The sequence below is a fragment of the Nuphar pumila genome, chromosome 13 (assembly GCF_984573655.1).
Source record: "Nuphar pumila chromosome 13, dmNupPumi1.hap1.1, whole genome shotgun sequence".
In the NCBI taxonomy this organism is placed as follows: domain Eukaryota; kingdom Viridiplantae; phylum Streptophyta; class Magnoliopsida; order Nymphaeales; family Nymphaeaceae; genus Nuphar; species Nuphar pumila.
This window is the reverse complement of record NC_143261.1, coordinates 80,177,409-80,198,579: the sequence shown is the minus strand read 5'-3', so window position 1 is coordinate 80,198,579 and position 21,171 is coordinate 80,177,409. Positions and strand designations below refer to the sequence as shown.

The 21,171-nt window shown below is 37.4% G+C and overlaps 1 protein-coding gene across 1 annotated transcript; it reads right to left on the bottom strand.

Annotated features, from left to right (window-relative positions):
* Positions 1-15,387: 15,387 nt before the first annotated feature.
* Positions 15,388-20,939, bottom strand: LOC149818846 (replication protein A 70 kDa DNA-binding subunit B-like). The gene is made up of 12 exons (XM_089985473.1): positions 20,803-20,939; positions 20,505-20,651; positions 19,482-19,718; positions 18,997-19,174; positions 17,623-17,893; positions 17,436-17,538; positions 16,851-16,975; positions 16,694-16,772; positions 16,477-16,618; positions 16,176-16,336; positions 15,962-16,082; positions 15,388-15,576 (listed from the first exon to the last, which is right to left on the bottom strand). The coding sequence occupies exons 1-12, from the start codon at positions 20,937-20,939 to the stop codon at positions 15,388-15,390; spliced, it is 1,890 nt and encodes a 629-aa protein (XP_089841599.1).
* Positions 20,940-21,171: the final 232 nt, after the last annotated feature.

The window sequence follows — 21,171 nt, the reverse complement described above, 5'->3', positions numbered from 1 at the left end:
TTACACGGCCCACGTTAGGTTGAGCTACGAGCCCAGCCTGATAACATAATTGGTTCTGAAAAGGGTCCAACCAATTTGCAAAGTGAATAGGACCCAACAGGCCCAGCGCATTAACTGGATCGGGTATAAAGGGCCCGGTCTGAGCTCAAGCTTGATTACAATGAGGTCAGGCTTGGGCTTGGGTACAGGTCAACTCTGTCAAGCCAAGCGAGCTCCATGTTAACCCTTAGTTTAAGTAGAGGCTGCATTTCTACACTCATGGTAGATTGATTTTAGATAGTAGTCACAACCAAAAAAATGAATAATATCGTGATTTTATTTGGTATTTTAAAATCTGATAAGATAACCAAAAATATGATATTTTTAAAACATTACGTATGCCCAAAAAGTCATGGTGTTATTTTGATATTAACATGTGTTTTTTACTTTCTCATGTTTCCAATATTCTCTTACATTTTTATATGTACCAATATTTTTTAGAGATATCTTTTTAAGCAATTGTTTTAATAGGTTGAGATTTTAGGCAGCCTGTGTACCGCAAGATTGAGATTCTTTTTAATGGATCTTTAAGGGTGAGTTTGAATCCCTCAAATTTCTGATTCAATAAATCACAACCCAGATTCATTTTCTAGTATGGATCAAAGTTGCGTGAATATCAAATCCAAGAACCGAGACATTCAAACGGACCCAAACAGTATCTCATTTCCGAATTCGAGCAAAAAAAAAACTCGTTTAAATTAACTGCACTCCATCAGACAAAGATCAACGATCAGACAAGTCGGTGCTTATTGATCTTGGCTCCATGTACAGACGGATCTTATCCAAGAACCAGCACTTCAAAATCGGAACAAGATCTGATTGAGATCCGATCCGTGACATGCCCAATCTCAATCATGTGAACGAGGGTATATCTGGTCATTCAGTCGCAAAGCAAGCTTAGACGGGCATGGTGGCAGTATCGTAGTTTCTAGAAATCCGGGGGGTCGATTTCTAACGGTAACCGATCAGAACCCCGAGGGGGTGTGTGTCCCTGTCGGAAGACGCGTCTTCCGTCTGCTTTCCACTATCTTTTGCAGGTGGGCCCCACAGTACGGCCGAAGCCCCGAGGGCCACAGCCGGTACTCCAATCAAGACCGAGATCCACGGATCAGGATCCGACCGTTCATCTGTTCACGAGTCGCGCGATCCATCGTTCCACGTGGGGCTGCGGAAAAGCTTTTTAATCAATTTCCCGTCAACGGTCTACTCTCCAAAATAATTTTTATTTTCGAGTTTACTAAACTGCCCTCTCCTTTTTGAAAAATGCTGATGGCTACTCTCGGATTCGTCGGAATCGCTAACCTTACCCCTCAGCGAGTCGAATCTGATCCTGACTTTGGATCCAACTCTGAGGTGCTGGAACCGGATCCACATGTGGTTCCTATTGGGCACGGTGTAATTTAACCAGAAAGGTCTTCTTCATTTTGAAAATATGTCCTATGTAAAAAATTATGGATCTTAATCGAATCGAGGTCACTTCCTATGTCTATAGCATATAAAAACTTTATTACCAGCCCAAGGTCCTTTCATTAATTGGACCTTGTCTGGTAGGAGTAGCTTGTGCACGTCACCTCTTGTTGGGGACGTTGCAGTTTCAAAATCCAATGGTACAGTTTTATAACTGGTAGAGGTCTGCCTAACCCAGCTTGCCTTTAAAAAAAATGAAACTCAAACCCATATTTTAAATAAAAATGGTTTGGATCGACCCGAATAAAAAAATGTCCACACTTGGAAATTCGTGTCTGACCCATCGACAGCTCCCCTGTTGACCTCAAGTCTCCCAAGTCTAGTCGAAGCTGAGACCACGTCCGATTTGGTCTCACCTTGCAGGTATTTTTAAGATTTGACAAGGGTAATTTTGTCAGAAATTTGGATAAGAAGATGCGTCCGTCATTTGAATTTAGAAATTTGGTCAGGGGTACTTTTGTACTTTGGCGTTTATAAATTTATTGAAATAACCCAACTATGATGACAAAGTCAGGTATTGATTCTTGAAGTAAAAATAAATACACTAATAAATATTCAATAAATTGGAAGATACAGTTTCCACTGAAGGGTGCGTTATGATTCATGATCCCATAGTTAGACTCAGCATTTCATAGGTGTTCCTTTTTGCTTTTTAGAACTATTGATGCTCTAGATGAATGGCATCTAGGGTTTGCAAAATCAATGGCTAAAAACGTAATTCAGTGATGGTATTTTGGGCTTTGTCCTTAGCATGGGTGATGGGCAGGGCGACCTCTGACTTGACAAGGTCACCTACCCCATAAAAGAAAATGACTAATATATCTATTTAGGACAAGTAATCTTTGAAAATTTGTATCTTGTATATGAGGACATTCCAAGATAAATTTCTTTTATTCATGCATGCACATTTGAAAGCTTTGAAAACTTTTCACACAAAGCAAAACTTGGCTTATGAAAAATTTTAATATAATAACTTTTTTAAACGAAGAAATTGTGCTTGTTTTTGTTTGTGTAGCTTGAGAAAAAGGTAGTGAAAAATATGAAAAAAATAAGAGAGGGTCGATCAGGCCCTCTCAAAGAAAAAAAGAGTCGATCATGTAACTCTTCTTACGGCAGCCCATGAGATGAGATGTGTAATAAGTGAACGGTTGTCTTAATGCAAAAAAAAAAAAATTGAAAAATCATCATATTGTATAAGAAAAATGATATGTGTCTTAAAAAAATCATATAATCTTTTAAAATTTGCTTGATGTCCAAAATCTCAAATGTCTAGCTTTAAAAAAACCATTTTACTCTTTGCACAACAGACCTCTTGAGGTTCGCACGATATATCGGTCAACTCGTCAACTATCACAAACACTCACTTAAATGTAAATTTCGCATGATTTTTTTTTTAGAGCTCACGAAGTTCGCATAACTATATTTGCAAACTTTCTGTAACTCATACCTACTAAAACTTCACAAATATTGAACAAAATTCGCATATATTGTATGAAGTTCTCATGAATATATCTACGAACTTTCAATAACTAAAATATGTAGAAACTTCGCAAACATTTCATTAAATTCGCATCTACAGTTGAAGTTCACATAGGGTCGTGCAGAAATCACTTGAGTAATTGATCCTCAAGGAGATCCGCAAAAAATAGCAATGTGCACATATAATACATTGTGAAGTTCTGTGAAATTTGCATATTCGTTGAATCATATATAAAGTCATTTTTGTTCGCTTTGTTTCTTTTTCTTGCTTGTTTCTGAAAAGAACCCTAACATTTTTTTTATAGAATCTTCAACATTTTTTTTCCTTCCTTTAAGGCGATTTTCATGAATTTTTTTTATGCATTTTGATGAGGTTGTAATATCCTTCACATTGCATCGACTTGCCAGGTAAGGTCAAATGGTGAGTTCGATAGCCTCTTACGTATTTATGTTGTTTCATTCTAAACTTTTTATTTTGTTTATAGATATGAACATTTAATGGCCCCATGCGTATTTGTGCTTGGTTGTTGTTGATGATATTTTTTAATGTTTGTTTGTGTTTTATTAAATATTTGCCACTAAATTTATTGATTAAGGTTTTTTTACAGTATGTTAGATCCTTTACAAAATGTATATTTGTTAAGAGTTGTTTAATGATTTTTTTTTATCTAGGGATTTTAAATAAATGCCTCTAATGTCATATGTCTTTTATGTATATCGTAGGTAGTTTGCGATGAATACTTATAAACATAAAGAAAAATGTGGTAGCAGATGAAAATCCAAACCCCTATCTCCACCCCCAAGCAAAGACCCAATTGTGAAGAAAAAGGTATAGTTAATGTCATGAGTCATGTGTATATATAACCAGTGGTATAATTTTATATATGTGTTTATATTCGTTTTTCAATTGGTGATAGAACATGTTATTGACATAGAAAGCAAAAGGCCATCGAAACTAAAAGACCATGTTTTTTATAAAAAAACTTTGTTGGCAAGTTACATAAGTATTAGATTTGCACATTCATTTGTTTTTTCTTTTGTTACATTTGTGTATACAATCATTTAAATATAACGAGAATATATCACATATTTCTCTTATTTAACATCTAGCAATATTCATAGAAAGACTCGAAGCTACCCATAAGAACGACATGGCAAACGAAAAGGAATTCCCAAAGACTATTTACCTTACTTCATATTTCTCTTTGAGTCTCAAAAGCAAAGTTTCTGATATTTTTCTACTACTAATATAAATCAATCGATAAACATTAATTGTTCACAACAAATGGTCGAAACTAAAGGGATATAAAATAGGGCTCGTGGATGCTTGAAAACCGACAAATTTTAATATCATTTTTTTGAATATGGCAATGTGTTTGTTGGATAACTTTGCATACTTATGAAAGATAAGTTTGTGTGTGCACGACTTTAAACTTAATTTATGTTGAGGCGAAGGAGAAGACATCAAACAGTCAGGTGCCAAAGGAAGAGACATCAAACAATGAGGTGTCAGAGGCTGAGGTCTCATAAGCTGAGCTGTGGACAATTTTGGAGACTATACGTTGATAATTATTATAAAATATTGAATAAAAATTTGATAGATTATTGAATATAAATTTGATAAATTTTTGGACTTTTTTTTTAAATTATTGATCTTCTTTTAATATTTGATGTTTTATACATGATATATTATAAGTTCTGAATGTATATTTTGTTTTGTAAGTTTTGAATGTTCTTTAAACATGTTTATATATTTAACTTCATTCTAAGTTTAATATTCTGTAACAAGGACACATACAAAATATATTGGTCATCGTAAATCATTAAGTCATTGAATTATCTTCGATTGAATTATGTATATGGTGTAAATTAAATTTGAATTGAGCAGATAAATTTGAATATAACTGGTGAAGTAAGTAAATATTGTAAATTTGAATTGAGCAAGTAAAACTACCAATTTGTAAGGATGAGAAAGTTTGCAAAAAAAATTATGAAAAATGACCAATTCTTGTGAGGATGAAGAAGTCTGCAAAAATTAATATGTGAACAGTAAGGCCAAGACTTTTGATGATGAGGAAGTTTACAAAAAAGATTTACAAAAAAATACCCAATATTTGTGAGGATGAGGAAGTCTGCAAAAGGGGTTTGCAAAAAATGATCAATATTTACGAGGATTAGGAAGTCTACAAGAAATGATTTGCGAACAGTAGGACCAAGATTTGCGAGGATGAGTAATTTACAATGATGAAGAAATAACGAACGTGCAAAACCTAACACTTAAGTCTACAAATAAATTATGTGCACAATGACCAATATTTGAGATGATGAGAAAGTTCATAAAAATAATTTGCTTTTAAGATTGTACTTTGCGACAAATATTTAGTCATTGTGCGCATAATTTATTTGCACACTTCCTCATCCTCATAAATATTGGTCATTTTCCGTAAACCTTTTTGTAGACTTTCTTGTCCTCACAAATATTAGTCTCATTTTTTGTGAATTATTTTTTGTAGACTTTCTAATCCTTACAAACATTAGTCATTGTTTGCATAATTGTTTTTATGAGCTAAGTATTAGGTTTGCACGTTTGTTATTTGTGTATTTCTTCATCCTCACAAATCATACTTTTTAGAAAAACTTTTTTTAGTTTGGAATTGTCAAAAAGTTATCATTTTTTTTAGTTACTTGCATTTTTTCTTACCATTTTATCGATTCCAAGTGTGGGGCTTGTTTGTCACGCTGAACGCACCGGTGTAGGAACCGAGCAGCCTCTGTCCTAGTGGTGCAATTTTACAAACAATTATTTTTAAAACAAGAACTGCATACCAAATAATAAATTCACAACCAGTCCTTGCACTCATGTAGAGTGGCAAGTCGAATTGTCTCCTTAGGGAATGGGAAATAAAGAATAATATTTCACTTAAAAACCTCACTTTATTAATATTTCAAAAAAAAAATAATTACAATGCAATAAAAGTAAACACAATGAAAGCAAGTCCTAAACTAAACTCGAGACTCCTCTTTTGGGCTCAAGTAAAGAGGTAATGATAGATATCACCCACTCCAAAGAAGCAACATCTAAGAGAAAATAGCTTCAAAATAAATTACACAATTCTACATATACTAACAAGACTATTATTAAAATAACAAAAAGCGCCACAAGACTAACAGTTAAAAACTCACACAAATTAATTCTAATTAAATTTGAGGGCAACTGAAAGGGAATCAATAACTAATCAAATAAGCAATAATAAATCTATCTAATTTAACACTACTCAAAAACTAAAATAGAAACAAGGAAAACTATGCTAACATCTACAACTAAACTAGACTAATGCAGAAACAAGGAAACTGACCTTATTGATTTCTACTCATAACTCAACTAAATTCTAACTAAAAGATAATTTAAAACTAATTAAAAATAAAGCAATTAATTCTAATTTACTACTGAACAGAATGTAATCTACCTTGTAATCAATTCCGAAATATGCAGCAAAAAGGAAGTTAATGATAACTAATTTCAAGTATTTAAAAGCTATAAAAATCTAAACTAATCCTAACCAACTTAATTTGCGTCTAAATCAGACCCTACGACTATGAACAAAAATTAACGTAAAGTAATTTAAATTCTAACTCTAATTGTTTATCACCAACTACTAACTTCAACTACTAATAAGTACTAATAAAAAATAAGAAGTCTAATTAAACTAAGAAAGCTTACTTACTTCTAACTTAAACTTAGATAAAAACTTATCTAAACTAATTAAACATACTTAATTACAACTTGCCATTTATAAACAAATTAAAATTTAGAAACTAGCCTTTAAAAAATGCTAACTAGGAAAGTTTCTAAAAACTCTAACATGTTATAGCATGAAAGCCTATTTTAGAAAGTAATAAGTGCAGCACCTAATCTAGCATGAAACCCTAAGAAACTACCCAGATTGACATTAAAATAAAAACAATCTATCCTATGCTTAACCCAATTCATATAAAGCAACCCTAATCTATCAAAATTCAATCTAACTACATGCAATAACAAATCTAATTACTCAAACCTAGAATCAGCAATACTAATTCTAAACTAGGTTTGAGGACCATAGATTGGTCGAGAACCGCCTAACCAGCCCTCACGACTAAATAGGCGCCCACGACCTAACCTACGATCTTCACCTTAGGTGTCGGAGATGCTAAAAAAATCAAATGCTAAAGAGAAAACTGCAACCAAATTAAAGATATTCTAAGATGCAAAAATAGAGGAAAACTAATCGAAATTAAAACTAAAATTTAAACTACAATGCAAAAGAATAAACTAAAATCCTAAGACTCAATGAAACTATCTAAATCTATGCATAACTACAAGCAGTGGATGAGAAGACTCGCCTCAAGGGTTGTTCGACAATTTCTAGGAAGAAGAGAGCGGTCTGCTTTCCTTGGAACCAAATATTCATGTTCTCTTTGCTACAACTTCGAATCCCTCTTGTTGAAACACATTTTAGAGTGGAGTTTTCGAAGGAGAAGATCGGTGGAGAAGAAAAGAGATGTTGGTGGTTGCTAGAAGAGGAGTCTCGCCCGCCAACGGTGAAGATAAGTGGTACAACTGCACCACATCTGAGTTCTTGCTCCAAGACAATGTTTCTACAGAGAACAACAAAAGAGCACACACCAAATACAACGAAAAACCGATGGAGGTGAAAGAGACAACGAAGAAGAAAATGATGAAAGGAGAAGAAGAGAAGAATAAGAGAAGGTAAAAGAGGGAGGTGGGTTTCCCAAACATTGCTAGACGGCTGCTAGGGTTATTGCAGCCCTTTTTTTAAACAAAATATTTTAAAACAATTCCTAAAATAATCTTATGTTAAAACTATTTTCAAAACACCACCTAAACTATAAAATTATTCTAGGCAGCACTTTTGAGGGTGGTTTGGTCTTTTTTTCACTTTGGATTTTGGGTTCTTAGGTAGATTTGGACTTGGATTTGATCCAAGGTCCGTGGTAAAATCTTTGGGTTAGATCTGGATCCAAATCTTTTCAAAAACCGATCTAATTACCTTGAAGTTGCTCTATCTCTTTAGTTTTGACTCAGTTTCGCATGAAATTCGAACCAAAACCTCTTTGCACCTCAAACATCACAAACACAAGTACTTAAGTCATAAAATCAAATACAAATGAATGAATTTGTGATAAAATACCATGCATCTCATGCTTTATCACCTAGTGTTGTCCCAAGTTTGATGCTTAGGAAGTTGTGTGTTCAAGACAGCACAAAGCAAGTCATGTGAAGCAAACATGGAGTAAGGGTACGTTTGACTGACCCCTTGAATTTTCCAGCATACAATAGTCGGACCTCCATGGGTCCAATTCTTCCATTCCATGATTTTCGAGACAAAATGAGCCCCAAATGACAAAGTATTGAACTTTTAACTTAATAGTCACACGTTCTAAGTCCTATGCCCAAACATACATGAGTAAAGAGCATTCAAAGTTTACTCACTTTTTTATTGGGCGAAAATAAAGAGTAGTGCTAGAGTAACTTCCATATTCATTCTATAGAGCAGCACTGCGTAGATAAGGGTTGGATTAGCTCCACAATCAAACACTATGAAGAGTGTATGGGGGCAAAGAATGCTTTTTTTTTTTTGGAAAGGCAAGCTGGGGTTAGGCAGACCCCTACCCAGTTATACAACTATACCATTGGGTTTTGAACCTGCAACATCCCACGTGCAGTAGCTGCTCATACCAGACAAGCAGAGCCCCCAATTGGTAAAGCAAAGAGTTGATTCTCATTTTGCCTCGCATTTTAAAAAGTTTTCATGGTTGGTGATGAAAAATAGTAGTTTCATTATTAGACCACTCATGGCTCCATTGGCCATCCCTATTTTCTTGAGATAAAATGGACCCGTTTTCCCCAGGGTTGGTAGAGGTGTGGGTCGGGTTTGGTTCGGACCTAGGTAGAACCAGACCCAAACCTGATTTGAAATGATGGTACCAGGTCCAGACCTGTATCTAATCGAACCAACCATAATAGAAAACATTCCCAGATCCTATAAAGATTACATGAACCAGACCTGGACCATTCCCAGTAAAAAATATTTTTTATCATTTTTACATTGAAAATTATGGGTCTTAATTGGAGCTCGGGTTGGGCCCAGGTCTGGTATTAAATTTCACAAACCATACCCGGTTTCATATATTAATCGAACTCTTTAAGTCCGACCCGAATTCTAATTGAGAATTCTTATTTATCACCAAACCCTGACCCCATAGGGTTTCATACGGGTCGGATACTGATCAAACTCAACCAGTTGACACCCCTAGGGGTGAGGCATTACAAACACAGAAAAACCTGCCCATGGAATGCCCCTTGGAAATTCTTTTGCAACCACCTTGTGTGATCCAAAATGCTGATTCTCAATTTATCCCACCCCTTTGGGCAATGACTTGAATCCAAACTCCTACTAGCTGGAATAAAGCACACCCACATTATGTGATCATATATATGGTGACTACAACTTACCCTTTTGAATACTTTCAATCAAATTTAAGGCTCAAAACAGCATAGTTGGCTAGGCTAACCCTATAGAAAAATTAATGGGGATGCTTGTCTGATTATATAGATTTTATTAGTTGTTTGTTTGGATACTACCAAAAACCAAAAATTTCCCAGTCTTGTATACTTTAGTGCAAGTGAAATCTACCCACTTCACCAAACGGGGCTACTCTTGTCTGGTAGGAGCAGCTAGTGCACATCACCTTGTATTGGGAACTTGCAAGTTCGAATCCCATTGGTATCTTTGTATAACTGGTAGGGGTCTGCCTAACCTCAGCTTGCCTTTCAAAAAAAAAAATCTACCCTGTAGTCTATTGTTTAGGAAAAATAGACAGTCTACTTTTTTTTCTTTTTATGATGAGGAACCCTCGCCAAGAACCAAGCCACTTAATGGGCTCGAGCCACAGGTTTCCTCATGGGACCCAGCTGTTGCCCTCGCCGGGCGGGACACATGACCACCAGGCTTCAACTTGGCACAGGACCCCCCGCTTACCACATGGGATACCTAGGGATGGCAGTGGGCCGAGGGAAAGCGGGGCCCCGCCCCACCACGCCCCGTTTGGACCGGGGATGGAGGCGGGGACGAAGGTTAAAATCCATCCCCGCCCGGGGATGGGCGTGCACTTTTCCCCGCCCCGACCACTTTTCCCGCAATATCCCCGCCCCGCCCTGCCCCGCCTCATCCCCGTTTGAACCGGGGATGGAGGACATGAAACGGGGATGAAGGCGGGGGTGGAGGATAAAATCTTGAGGCGGGGCGGGGGTGGAGACCTTGTCCCCCGCCCCACTGCCATCCCTAGGGATACCACCTCCGTGGTTTTTAGTAGACAAAAACATGAATTGAGGTTTCTCATTATTTAAAAAAAAAATATTTGTTAAGGAGATTTTAGTGATTATATCCTCTCACCGATGGCATGACCTCTAGATATCAATGTTGTCAGTACAAGTATAGTATCGGCAGAAATTTGGTACAATACTAACCTGAATCGGCTATTTTTTAATAAATACAAAAAATACTTAAAATTAATTTTTTTTAATATTATTTTATTAGTTTTAACATGTGTCGGCGTTTTGATTGACACGGAATATTTTTTAATTATTTTTTAACGATTTACTTCAGAATCCATATCTGCCGATTCACCTGAATCGTTGGCCAAACGATTCGGGGCCGATACCGATACTGACAACATTGGTTGATATAGAAGCATAGTTGCACACCTTGGATTCTCTCTTTGACAAATTCTTAGGCAATTATTTATTTGAAAAGTACTACAAGGCGAGAGTCCAATAAAATAAGAAGAAAATCGCCCTCTGTTTCAATGCAGGAATCTAGCTTTCCCAAATAACAAAAGTGCCCCTAAATTCTGCCAATGCTGTATAGCCATCGCCATCAGTAGGGTTGCACCAATGTAAGGAGCAAACGGATCACATACTGTATGGATCATGGTTGCTTCGGAGCTAAATCCAGTTTTTATGCAGAAAATCCCTACCCTGAACTAATTCTGATCAAGCAGAATTCAATCTGGATCTAAAGTTTACATGGTAATACGTGAAATCCATCAGAAATAAGATTATGGGTGATAAAATGTTGTCACTATCGGCCGATACTTATCCTATCGGCAGAAAATCGATACGCTTCACCCTGAATCGGCTATTTTTAATAAATGTAAAAAAATACTTAAAATTATTTTTTAATACTATTCTAATGGCTTTAACACGCGTCCACGTTCTGGTTGACAAGTAATATTTTTAAATTATTTTTTGACCGATTCAAAACGATTCACTTAAGTTTCCCAATCACTTGAATCGTTGGCCAAACGATACAGGGCCGATACCCATACTGACAGCATTCATGTGATCTGAATCCGAGTATATATCAAACAGAAACTGTCAATCCAAATCCAAGTTAAATCTTAAAGGACCAATAGTACATGGAGTCCATATCCAATTCAAAAGGACATTGAGATTCCATTTTGAGATCCGTGCACAAAATAATGTATCCAATTCAAATCAAAAGCCCAACAACTCTAACCAAATTCAATCGGTTTACACCTTTACCCATGTTTTTTTTTTAATTAATGACAGGAAAACCTTTGATTTTTAGGAAAACCTTCTTTTTAAGATCCCTCTTCTAGGGTTGGGAAATGAGATGACTGGCTCATTGCTCAACTCATAAGGAGTTCCATTGAACTCATGAAATAAGCTTGGCAAGCTCAAGCATGAACTACCAATGTTCAGCTTGTTCTAGCTCATTAATTAATAATAAATATATTTTATATAAGAGTGAAGGTGGTTGAAGTGTTTGGCTTGCAGCAATAAATTTAGAGTTCAAATCCTATTGCTTGCAAGTTTAAAAAACAAAAATATTTATTGGGTACCCTTATTTATTTTGTAAACAAGTTAGTTTGGGCTAGGCTTAGTAGGTTTATATTCCAAATTCTATTATTTTCAACTCTGAAAAAAAAAATTGTAAATGAGTTAATTGGTACTCGGCTCATGCAACTCAAGCTCGGTTCATTCGGCTCATTTACCAGCCCTACTCCCTTTGCTTCAACACTAAGACCATGAGTGCCCACTCCAAGATTTTAACAAAAGACATCCGAAAAGCCTCGGATAGGCATATGGTGGGATCCCATCTTACAATTGAATAAAACAATTGGTATGCAGGGTCAAGGATGTGCAGCTCAAACCAATATCCAGGTAAGCGGCATATGGGAGGCAGGATCAGGTGCAATCACATTGTACACATGCAATGTGCCGCTGCATCTGATCACCATCTATCTCCTGTTGGGCCCCACTCTGACAAGCTTACAACAGAAGATGGAAGGCAATCAGGTGCAACGGCACATTGCATTTGTCTGGTGTGATTGCACCTGATCCCAACACTGCTCAATGTGGGTTCCTATCTTATTTTATTGAATATATGGAATTTCATTTCAGGGTCAATTTTTTTAACTATAATTTCAAAAATAGGCCACACGTTTCTGAAATTCTAGGTATAGATTATTTTTTCTTGAAAATAGTCCAATAGGGACCTGAGGTCAACATCCATCATCATGGCCAACATGATACATTTCACTTTTCCTGTTCTTTAAAAATTGAAAAATGCTTATTCATCTTCATTAAAAAAAAGTAAACAGTTTGAAGTCTTTATGATGAAAGTAAATATTTAAATTTGACTTGTGATTTAACTTGAATTAAAGGACAATAATAAATGAAGCCCCTTGTTTGGCAATTTTCAGAAAAACATAGCGTATATTTGAAATTTTAAATTTGTAAGGCCCTTATTTGGAATTAGAGGCAAAAGATTGGCCCCTAAATAGAATTTTTCCTTCAATAAAACAAGTGGCATATGAGGGTCTGGGATGTGCAACCTAAACTAAATCACATCAAACCAAGCTCAAAATCTAGATCACAAAAGACCAAGCGAATTTACATAAGATAATTCCCAATCAAAGATTACCCACCCAACTGGATTCATTCCCCAACTCAACCAGTTCTCAAGTGGCAAGGCCATAAACTTTGCAACTAATAACAAGGACTGCACTCACCCAGTAGACAAGCAAGACCTGGCTTGGACCAGGTTCAAGTTAATAAGTGGGTTCACCAAGAAAATTGACCAACTCAGCATATTAAGCAATCAAAGAACACTTTGAGCTTGGTTAAGACTTGAGGCTCACGTTTGGGACTAGCTTTTCAAGTTCAGCTGGTAGTGGCCCAAAAGGGCTCCACATTGGCTATGTACCTCTGCTTAAGGGTTTCAAGTTGGAGGTTGAGAGTTAGATACCAAGTGTGCACACCCTTCATTGCAAGGCCTAAGCCAAGTGTCAAACTACCTTCAAGAGCAAGAGGGGAGTACTTTAGGGGGCGTTTGATTGCACATCACCCGGGACACTGTTTCCCAAGAAACATTATCAAAGTCCCTTAAATTTTCAGTGACATCATATTTACCAATGTGATATGAGATATCCACCGTTTATTGCCTACAAATACTAAAATTAGCGGACAGAGCTCCTGTGCAATGCCTTCTTTTCCCTTTCCTCTTTCCCCTCCCACCACTACACCACCACCTAACATCACTTTTTCGCCGTCAGCTGTCCCTTCCCTGCCTCCCCACCCTCGTCTCCCTCCGCCTCTCACCTTCTAACTCTGACCTGCCAGATCCGTCCTCTCCCTCCTTCCACCACCGCCAGGTCTACCATAAATCCCAGATGAAAGTGGAAGGAAACGAGGAAAGAAACAGCCACCACCCATTCCCTACCTCTCTGCTGGCCACCACCACAATCGAAGGCCGGACGGTGGAGGTGGTGGCTCCAGCTGCACCTCCACCAGCAACTGGGTCCAACCTAGATTCGTGGATGCTCACAGTAGAGGTGGAGGTTGTAGTTCAGCTCGCGGTTGAGGGAAGCCACTGGTGGCATGGTGGCAGGAAGGAGAAAGAGGGTTTACACAAGAACCATCAAATCTGGAGATCAAACAATTCCTGTTAGTTCAAACTAGTTTACATATTTATCCTGTTTACAGATTCTAGTTTTTGTATATATACCCTTTACATCACTTTCTAAAGACAAAAAAAAAAAAATAGTTAACATGAAAAGTAAGACAGGTTCATGTTTGGATAATTCAAACCATTGAATGTGTATTAACAATAGTATACAACGCTACATCAAACCAAATGCTTTGTTTAACACCTACGAAATGGTCAGTGTGCAATTACAATTTTTTAGCGAACTTGCCCTTAAAAGGTATGCCCAAGTAATGAGTTTGTTTTGCCTCATTTCACACATGCTTGGATTTGAGTATGATGCACGCAAAACGTGGACATTTATATGCTAGAGTGTGCATGCATGTGGCACACAGAAGCAGTGAGGTGTACATTCATGGTCCCACTGATCACGCTCTAGAAAGCATATCAAACTCATAAAATAGTTATGATATAGCAAATTTAATAATACCATTATCATATGCTGGTATGGCTATGTAGGGATGCACACCAGCATAGTTCAAGCAGAGCATGGGCTGTTCAAGCTTAGCTCAATTGGTACAAAATACATCTGTTCAAGCTTAGCTCAAGCTCAAAGCTAAGCTTGAATGGCTTTGTCCAAACTCAGCTTTTTCGAGCTCAAACTGAGCTTCAAGGCATTCCAAAAAAAATCATTTTTTAAAAATATTGGTGAAGGTGGGTTTTGAATCCTAACCTCTCAAGTTTTTCAAGTAACCCACCACTAAGCCAAAGCATATATTTTAGTCATTGACACCAAAAATAATACAAACTAAAGTACTCTATATTACGAGCCTTTCGATTAACTTGATGAATAGTAATGCAAAATATATTATATATACTTGTATCGAAGCCTACCGAGCTTTATCAAGCTCGTAGGCTCGTTTGCTCATCCAAGCCTTGTAATCATGTTCAAGCTCGGCTCATTTGAAGCACAGACGAGCTTCGAGCCAAGCCCAAGCCAAACTCAGTTCGTGGTACATCCCTATGGCTAGGGCTCAAGATAATATAAGATTAGACCTACATGCCAAGATGCATAATAAAATATAGGAACTTATTGTTCAAATAATATGAATGAAAATCATTATGCAACAGACTACTAGATGAAAAACATCTATATCGATACTTGGATTTGATAATAACATTATGAGTTTTTCCGTTTTCATTTAACCCTGTCAACGATATGGGAAGGGAACCTAAAAATCATGCTGGTTATATATTACAAAATGGTAAAACCTAAAAACCATTTTGTAGCTCTGCATCATTCAACCATCCTACTATCAGATGGAAAGTTCCAGAGCTACATGACGAGAAAAAAAGAGAGAATGAACTGAAGGTTAAAAAACTAAGACTACAACTTTGATATTTCTTCCAACAGCTGTTTTGATTCAGCCGCCCAATCAACTGGAGCTTGAGCTCGCACAGTGATCCTCTGACGTTTCTCATTCATGTATTCCGACTGTGCAGCGCTTACTCGAAACAGATGAGGAACCCATGTGGCTTCCTTCAATTTGCTTTGATACATCTTCTGATCACCATCCTTCAAATAGAGATCGCAGAAAGGAAATTAAGTCACATTGTTTGCAATATTCTAAGAAGCTGAAGTGCTTTCTTTAATGTGAATTCGATGTTTTAAAAAAAAATACTTAAATTTGCCCATTTGGAGAAAATTCAGGAGAAAAGAAGAGCATATTAACAACCAGATTAACCCAAGGCTCAAATGGGCTTCAAGTTGGGTCTTGAATTCATGTAGCTCATTTTATACTGGCAATCACTCAAGCCAATCTTGATAACTAAGAATAGGCAGGAAGTTCATAGTTCTCCAGCTAAATATGAGCAATCATGACCAGGACCAGTGGTGCAAGTCTGATGAAACTTGATTGATAAAGACCACCACCAAATTTGGTTTCCTGAGCAAGAGTTACCTCTGATTTGATCTTATCTAGTTCATCTGCAGTGCAGCCGATAATTTTCTCTGCTTGCTCATTAAAAACAGAAACCCATGCCTCGCCACTTGAATCAGTGACTTTCACGACCATTATGTATCTGCAAACAGTTTAAAAATGAGTAATTCGCTGATGAACATAGAAATTTGGAATCATAGCCATCCGAGAAAAGAGTTTTCAATGCCATCCAAACCTCAAACTGCTCTCCACATCATTCCTTTGGCATCCTTCACACCAATAACCAGATACAATTGCTTCTGTCACCTTTTTGTTGCATGTTTTGCATGCCCGGTACCACATTGTCTGATCATGCTTGATGAAGCTTATATAGGCTCTAATACTGAACCATGCAGGCTGCCCATAAACAACACCACTGATCACTTTGAATTACATTAACAGAAAGAACGGATGAACCTAAGTTACATTTTCCAATCTTCTAAATTTGAAAATAGAAAGAGATGAGCCAAGTCATCTGAACAAAATTATCAATATACCTTATCCTGTCCCAAAGATGAGTCACCAACAATCTCAGAAAGAAACACTCTATCAGAATACATTGATCTTGGTCCTGTTTTTGATGAGACCATGCCAGACCCAATAGATGTCATGGATGACTGTTTACCTTCAAAATCATACCTGGTATGAACAAAGATAAGAAAATTAGAAGTTGTATATCAGTCTTGGAAAATCATCAGTGGGAACCTGACTTACCAAGATCTTAATTCTTTTGCTTTAGGGATGTCAGGATTTATGACCACAGTGCTTCTGCTTATTGAAGAAAGAGATACCCCTACAAGCATTCCAGAAATTCAGGCCCCTAATTTAGATAGAAAATTGAAAACCATAATATCATGATCAAGTGCTTTACCTTGGAAATCACCTACTTTGAGGGTTTTGATTGCTACCACTGGTGCAGTTTCTACCATATCGAGTAACTCTTGTCCAACTTTAGTAGCAAGGTCGTTCCACAATGAGACTGTAACAGTTTTCTTTCTGCAATTTAAGATCTTGAGTAAGAAACAGCTAAACTGCATAACATTTAAGGCCACAAGTTTTAACACCTAACCATGCAAGTCAACTCAAACCTTAATGGAAATGGAAAAGATAGCTGGATAGTTAAGTTCGCTATTATGAACTAGGACTGTCAGGTTCAAGGCCACAAGGACTATCCTCAATTTGGCTTTAGGAGGGAAGAAAATAAAAAGTAAAAGAGGAAAAGGGATCAACAAAGTTTCAAACTGTTAGGCTAACCAACTATTGAGAAATGAAACTTATGTAGAACCAAGCCTAAGTCAGGTTGCCCCACATGGAAGACAGATTGAATCTGCCCCAGCCTGAGTTCCAAGTCCATAAGATTTTGAGACTCAGAAGCAGACCAAGCTGAATGAGTGCCTGAATAATTCATTTGATCAAAGACTATTGAAACAGACCTAAAAGTCTTTGAAAGACTTACGATTCATCTACAATTGTGATATCCCTCTTTGGGACATCTTCATTGTTACTCTTTCTTCGAATGCTCAGAGTATTTGAAACATTTTGAACAATTCCAACAATATCTGCAGTGAGAGAAGAAAAACTAACATAAAATGAACGTTCTGAATCACAAGATAGTGTATATACTTGAATAATACCAACAGTACCTATGAGCTCTTTCCCATTAACATATTGACCCAATTGATCTATATTGACAAAGTTGAATTTCATCTCTGGAATATAACCACCTTCACCAAATGCTTCTTCAACTTCTGAGTTTTCATTCAAGGTCAGCTCATAATCATTTGGCAGAGTTTTATACTGCCTGTTGGCAAGTCTAAGAATTCCTCGAGATATATAATAGACCTTCCCCAACTCAAATTTAGGGTAGAACTTCTTTGCAGCCTCATTGAACATAGTTGCCTGTATCTGAGTGCCCTGTAACATTGTTCCAAGCACAGTTGAGAGATAATTCATGTACAACATCCACTTTGTTTTATCAATTAGCATGATAACAGTACCCATACAATTAGATGAAAATAAGTATGTTATGCAAACCACAACAAAAACAAAGGAAACTACAAGATAAAGAGAATAAAAGAACAGAGTTATGTGGTTCAATCAACACTCAGGCCTACATCCACAGGCAAAGGAAGAGTAAAAATCCACTAGCAAGATGCACGGAAATGCATAGGTTTATACAAAGCTCTCAAAATCTTAACCCCTGATACACCCAAAATTATCCTGCCCAACTCTCAAAAGGAGGAGGCTATATATATGACAAAGGGCATAAAACCCTAGCTGGTCTCAAGCCTAACGGACCAATCTCCATTGTACGGTGAACAGTATATTTTTAGATTAGGTCATGGATTGGAGCAGATCCATAAGTCAAGACGCCCACAACATCCACATTATTTTGTCAAGTAGCATGATAATGGTAGCCATACAAGTAGATGAAAATAAATAAGATAAAATAAATCATTAGGAAAGAAAAAAGACAGACACAACCAGCATAATCCACGACATGACCAGTCATACCAGGCATTGCAACACAAATGTATAACAATGATTTCAAATACAACTTACCCACTGGATAAGTTAAGTATATAGTCTAAACATTGGCATTTAATAACAGTAGAAACAACAAAGAAGTCCAAGCTGAGCCAGAACAAGTCTTAAATCTGCGGTAAGAATCTAGCAGCAATCCGTCTGTCACAATAAATTAGTTGGCACAGGTCCACTTTATAAAATGGTGGTTCAAACTTTAGACATTTTCTTACGGAGAGAAGGAAAGTTCCAACTCAATTGGTAGCCTAAATTGAGCCACAAGCACTACTTGAATTGAGCATGCCAGGGTAATGCTCTGGTGGTTATCTTCATAAATTGATGTTAGCAATGAAAACATGTAAAACACTTCGCTAGTAGCACAAGATTCATGATGCAACAATTTCATGTCATCACATACAAAGATCATAACATGTGCAAGCTCATGAATCAATTCAAACATAACCGTTTTACATTACTGAGGATGTTTCACTTACATCTTCATCTGTCAACTCTACATTGAACACATTTCCTTCACCTTTCAGGTTCTTGTATGACCGCATGTTGCCTTTATTTGTGACTCGAACCTTTATAGTCCAGTTGCCTTGATATGGATTCAAAGAAACTAGAGGATGCACTCTTCTTGTCATGGCCATTCGAGTGGCAGGAGCAGCACTACAGATTCATGTCACAGTATAACAAGTAAGCCACAAATTCCAAATGTGCTGTCATGAATTCACGTGAAAGGTGTCAATAACATAAGGGAATAAGGCACCTTCTGATATTTTTTCATTGGTCTACACGGATCTAAACTTATTTCAGTATCAAACTAAACAATAGTGTATGAATGGCATCAACATCCATGTTGGATGTACAGGGTTCAACATGAGTAATGAGAAGTTCCCTTATTTACATTCTCCATAACTATTTTCCTTTAATATTCATGATCATTGACTATATGTTAGAGAGAGAGAGAGATTACTTTTCACGATGTTCCTTGATAATCTGAGCAGCAGATTTTGCATTAACTTCAAATTTCGGCCTCAAAATGATGCCCATTGCATCAACTTCAAGCTTAGGCTTCAAAAAGATACCCGTTTCATTGGCTTCAAGCTTCAGCTTCAGATCAATGCTTGTTTCTTCGTTCAATTTCCCCTCTGTCTTGATCTCCATCTCAAGTGGCGGAGATGCCACCTCGCATTTTGTTACTATCAACACCCTGCAACATAGAATCAAACATGATCAGCTCGCATTACTTTTACCCCTGCACCAAAGGACACAGGCACTAAAAGATTTCATGAACACGGCAACCAGTTCTAAAGCAAGCCAACCAATGCCATGCTGATATGATCAAACATTGTCATGAGCTCTACATTTATAATCCCATATGACCCCAGGATACCAGTGAACTTTGCCAATTTGGGAGAAGCTCTTTGGCCGCTTGATTTTTGGATCAGACCAAGTAACAGACTACCACCACTCAATAAGAATATGTCCCAAGAAAGGCAAATTCAAATACCAATTTTTCAACAAGTTGATGGTGCTCTCTGATTCAGGTAGCCCAAGAATTCCACTTAAGATGTTCTCATTTGAGACAGAGAACACTCTTTCCGACCCAGATCCAATTGTTAGCCAATTTTAAATGGCCACGGAAATGGACGAGAGAGTAGAAAGAGAGTAATCACTCAAGTAGACCAACTGAGTTAGTAAAGACTCAATTGATCCTTCAGAAGCAAGGCCAAACCGTTGGGCTCTACCGACACAATGGAACCGACTCAGAGGACTAGCAAGCAATCGTGTAGACCAAGGCCTCACACAGACCCAACTGGGCAGGTAGGACATCAACCATCTAGAACCCAATTGCTTGCCGGACTTAGGGTAAGGATCATGAGCCATGACACATCTCACCTTGTGGTACATTCCAGAACGCATTCCATACAGGGTAAACAAAATAGTAAAAAAAAAACATCTTGGAATCTCAAGACTAAGAGTTGGGGTTAAATACTTTTGGGGGTGATTGGGCACCGCATTGCAGGTGTAGTCAAGGACCCGAATCAGCCCGAGGTTCTGGAGTTTTCCCGATTGAACTTCAGAGGCGATTGACGTCGGGAGCATCGCCTTTATCTTCGTCATCCCATCGTTCGCCATAAAACTGCAAATGCACATCAATCATCACATAGTCTGAATCCGTAAGAGAGATGATGAATACGAAACAAGAGGATATCTTCATAAACTGGGAAGCCCAAAAAAACAAGACAACATCACATAGTCTGAATCCGTAAGAGGGGAATGGAGACGCTTACGTGAATCGAGTGCTGCTGTTTCCAACAGGCTTCAGATCGACGACCTGGACGACGAGATCAGGGATTGACGATGAAGAAACGGGGCTGGGATTGGAAATGATGGCTAAGATTGCCGATGGCGTAACGGATATCGCCATTTTCTTCTATTTCTTGCACTCGTTTGATTCTTGGGATCGTCTTCTCAGATCTAGAATAAGTAGAGAAGAAGAAGAGGGAAAGAGAGAAGAAGAAGCACAGAGAGAGAGAGAGAGAGGTGAAGAACAAGGGAAGAACGGTGAGGCTTAGAAATATGATCAAATTTTCCCTCTTCGCGGGTTTCGATTTCGCGCATACTCTCTCTCTCTCTGTATATTTTTGAAATTTCCCTCG

What these genes read in the sequence shown, in the direction of transcription:
- LOC149818846 (XM_089985473.1), bottom strand. Translation starts at nt 20,939, where the DNA reads ATGGCGATATCCGTTACGCCATCGGCAATCTTAGCCATCATTTCCAAT. An exon ending in ATCAAGGAACATCGTGAAAA is followed by an intron (nt 19,175 to 19,481) that starts GTAATCTCTCTC and finishes ATGAATCTGTAG; the next exon opens with TGCTGCTCCTGCCACTCGAA. An exon ending in CATCTTTGGGACAGGATAAG is followed by an intron (nt 16,337 to 16,476) that starts GTATATTGATAA and finishes GTTTATGGGCAG; the next exon opens with CCTGCATGGTTCAGTATTAG.